Source organism: Palaemon carinicauda, chromosome 1, assembly GCF_036898095.1.
Source record: "Palaemon carinicauda isolate YSFRI2023 chromosome 1, ASM3689809v2, whole genome shotgun sequence".
Classification (NCBI taxonomy): Eukaryota; Metazoa; Arthropoda; class Malacostraca; order Decapoda; family Palaemonidae; genus Palaemon; species Palaemon carinicauda.
This window is the reverse complement of record NC_090725.1, coordinates 327,598,950-327,599,508: the sequence shown is the minus strand read 5'-3', so window position 1 is coordinate 327,599,508 and position 559 is coordinate 327,598,950. Positions and strand designations below refer to the sequence as shown.

The 559-nt window shown below is 30.8% G+C and overlaps 1 protein-coding gene across 1 annotated transcript in view; it reads right to left on the bottom strand.

The window, feature by feature from the left end:
- The window catches only part of LOC137640899 (uncharacterized), a 1,273-nt gene extending 1,192 nt beyond the window's left edge, over window positions 1–81 (bottom strand). The window contains exon 1 of the mRNA XM_068373359.1: window positions 38–81. Coding sequence (XP_068229460.1) covers window positions 38–81 — 44 coding nt within the window. The remainder of the gene's footprint in view (window positions 1–37) is intronic.
- Between the last annotated feature and the right edge of the window lie 478 nt (window positions 82–559).

Sequence of the window (559 nt, the reverse complement as noted above, 5' to 3'; positions counted from 1 at the left end):
GTAAAACAAAAAATAATTCATTTTTATCTCGGCTGACCGCAATTCCATGTTCTGTAGGCAGCAGTATTTCCCCCTGACCATCGTCTTATCTGTTGCAATAAAGTATTGATTCTAAAAGGTCATGTATGACATGTCAATGCTCGTGTTACAATGGACATTCTGCTTATTTTTTATCCCTTATTGGTAAGCTGACATAGTCTCTGGATTCTCTCTTAACTGAAACGTTATATAGGCTATCAAACTATGTTCGTTTATATTACTAAGTTGAATGACCAACGGTAGATGCACTTCGACGTCTCTCAGATAGAGATGGGAAACATATTTTGAATTATATAATATTGTTTGTAATTAAATTTACAGGAATATTATTTTCATGTCACCGGCATTGACACTTATCTTCATAATTTGTATCCTATTTTTGGGCTTATGGAATGAAAACGGTTAGCTTAATCATTTATTATCAAAAGTATTTTATAGTATTTTTTTTAGATTATAAGTTACATTATATAAAACCTAATTTGATCTAGGAATTAAGCTCATTTTGTTAAAGAGTTTCTAT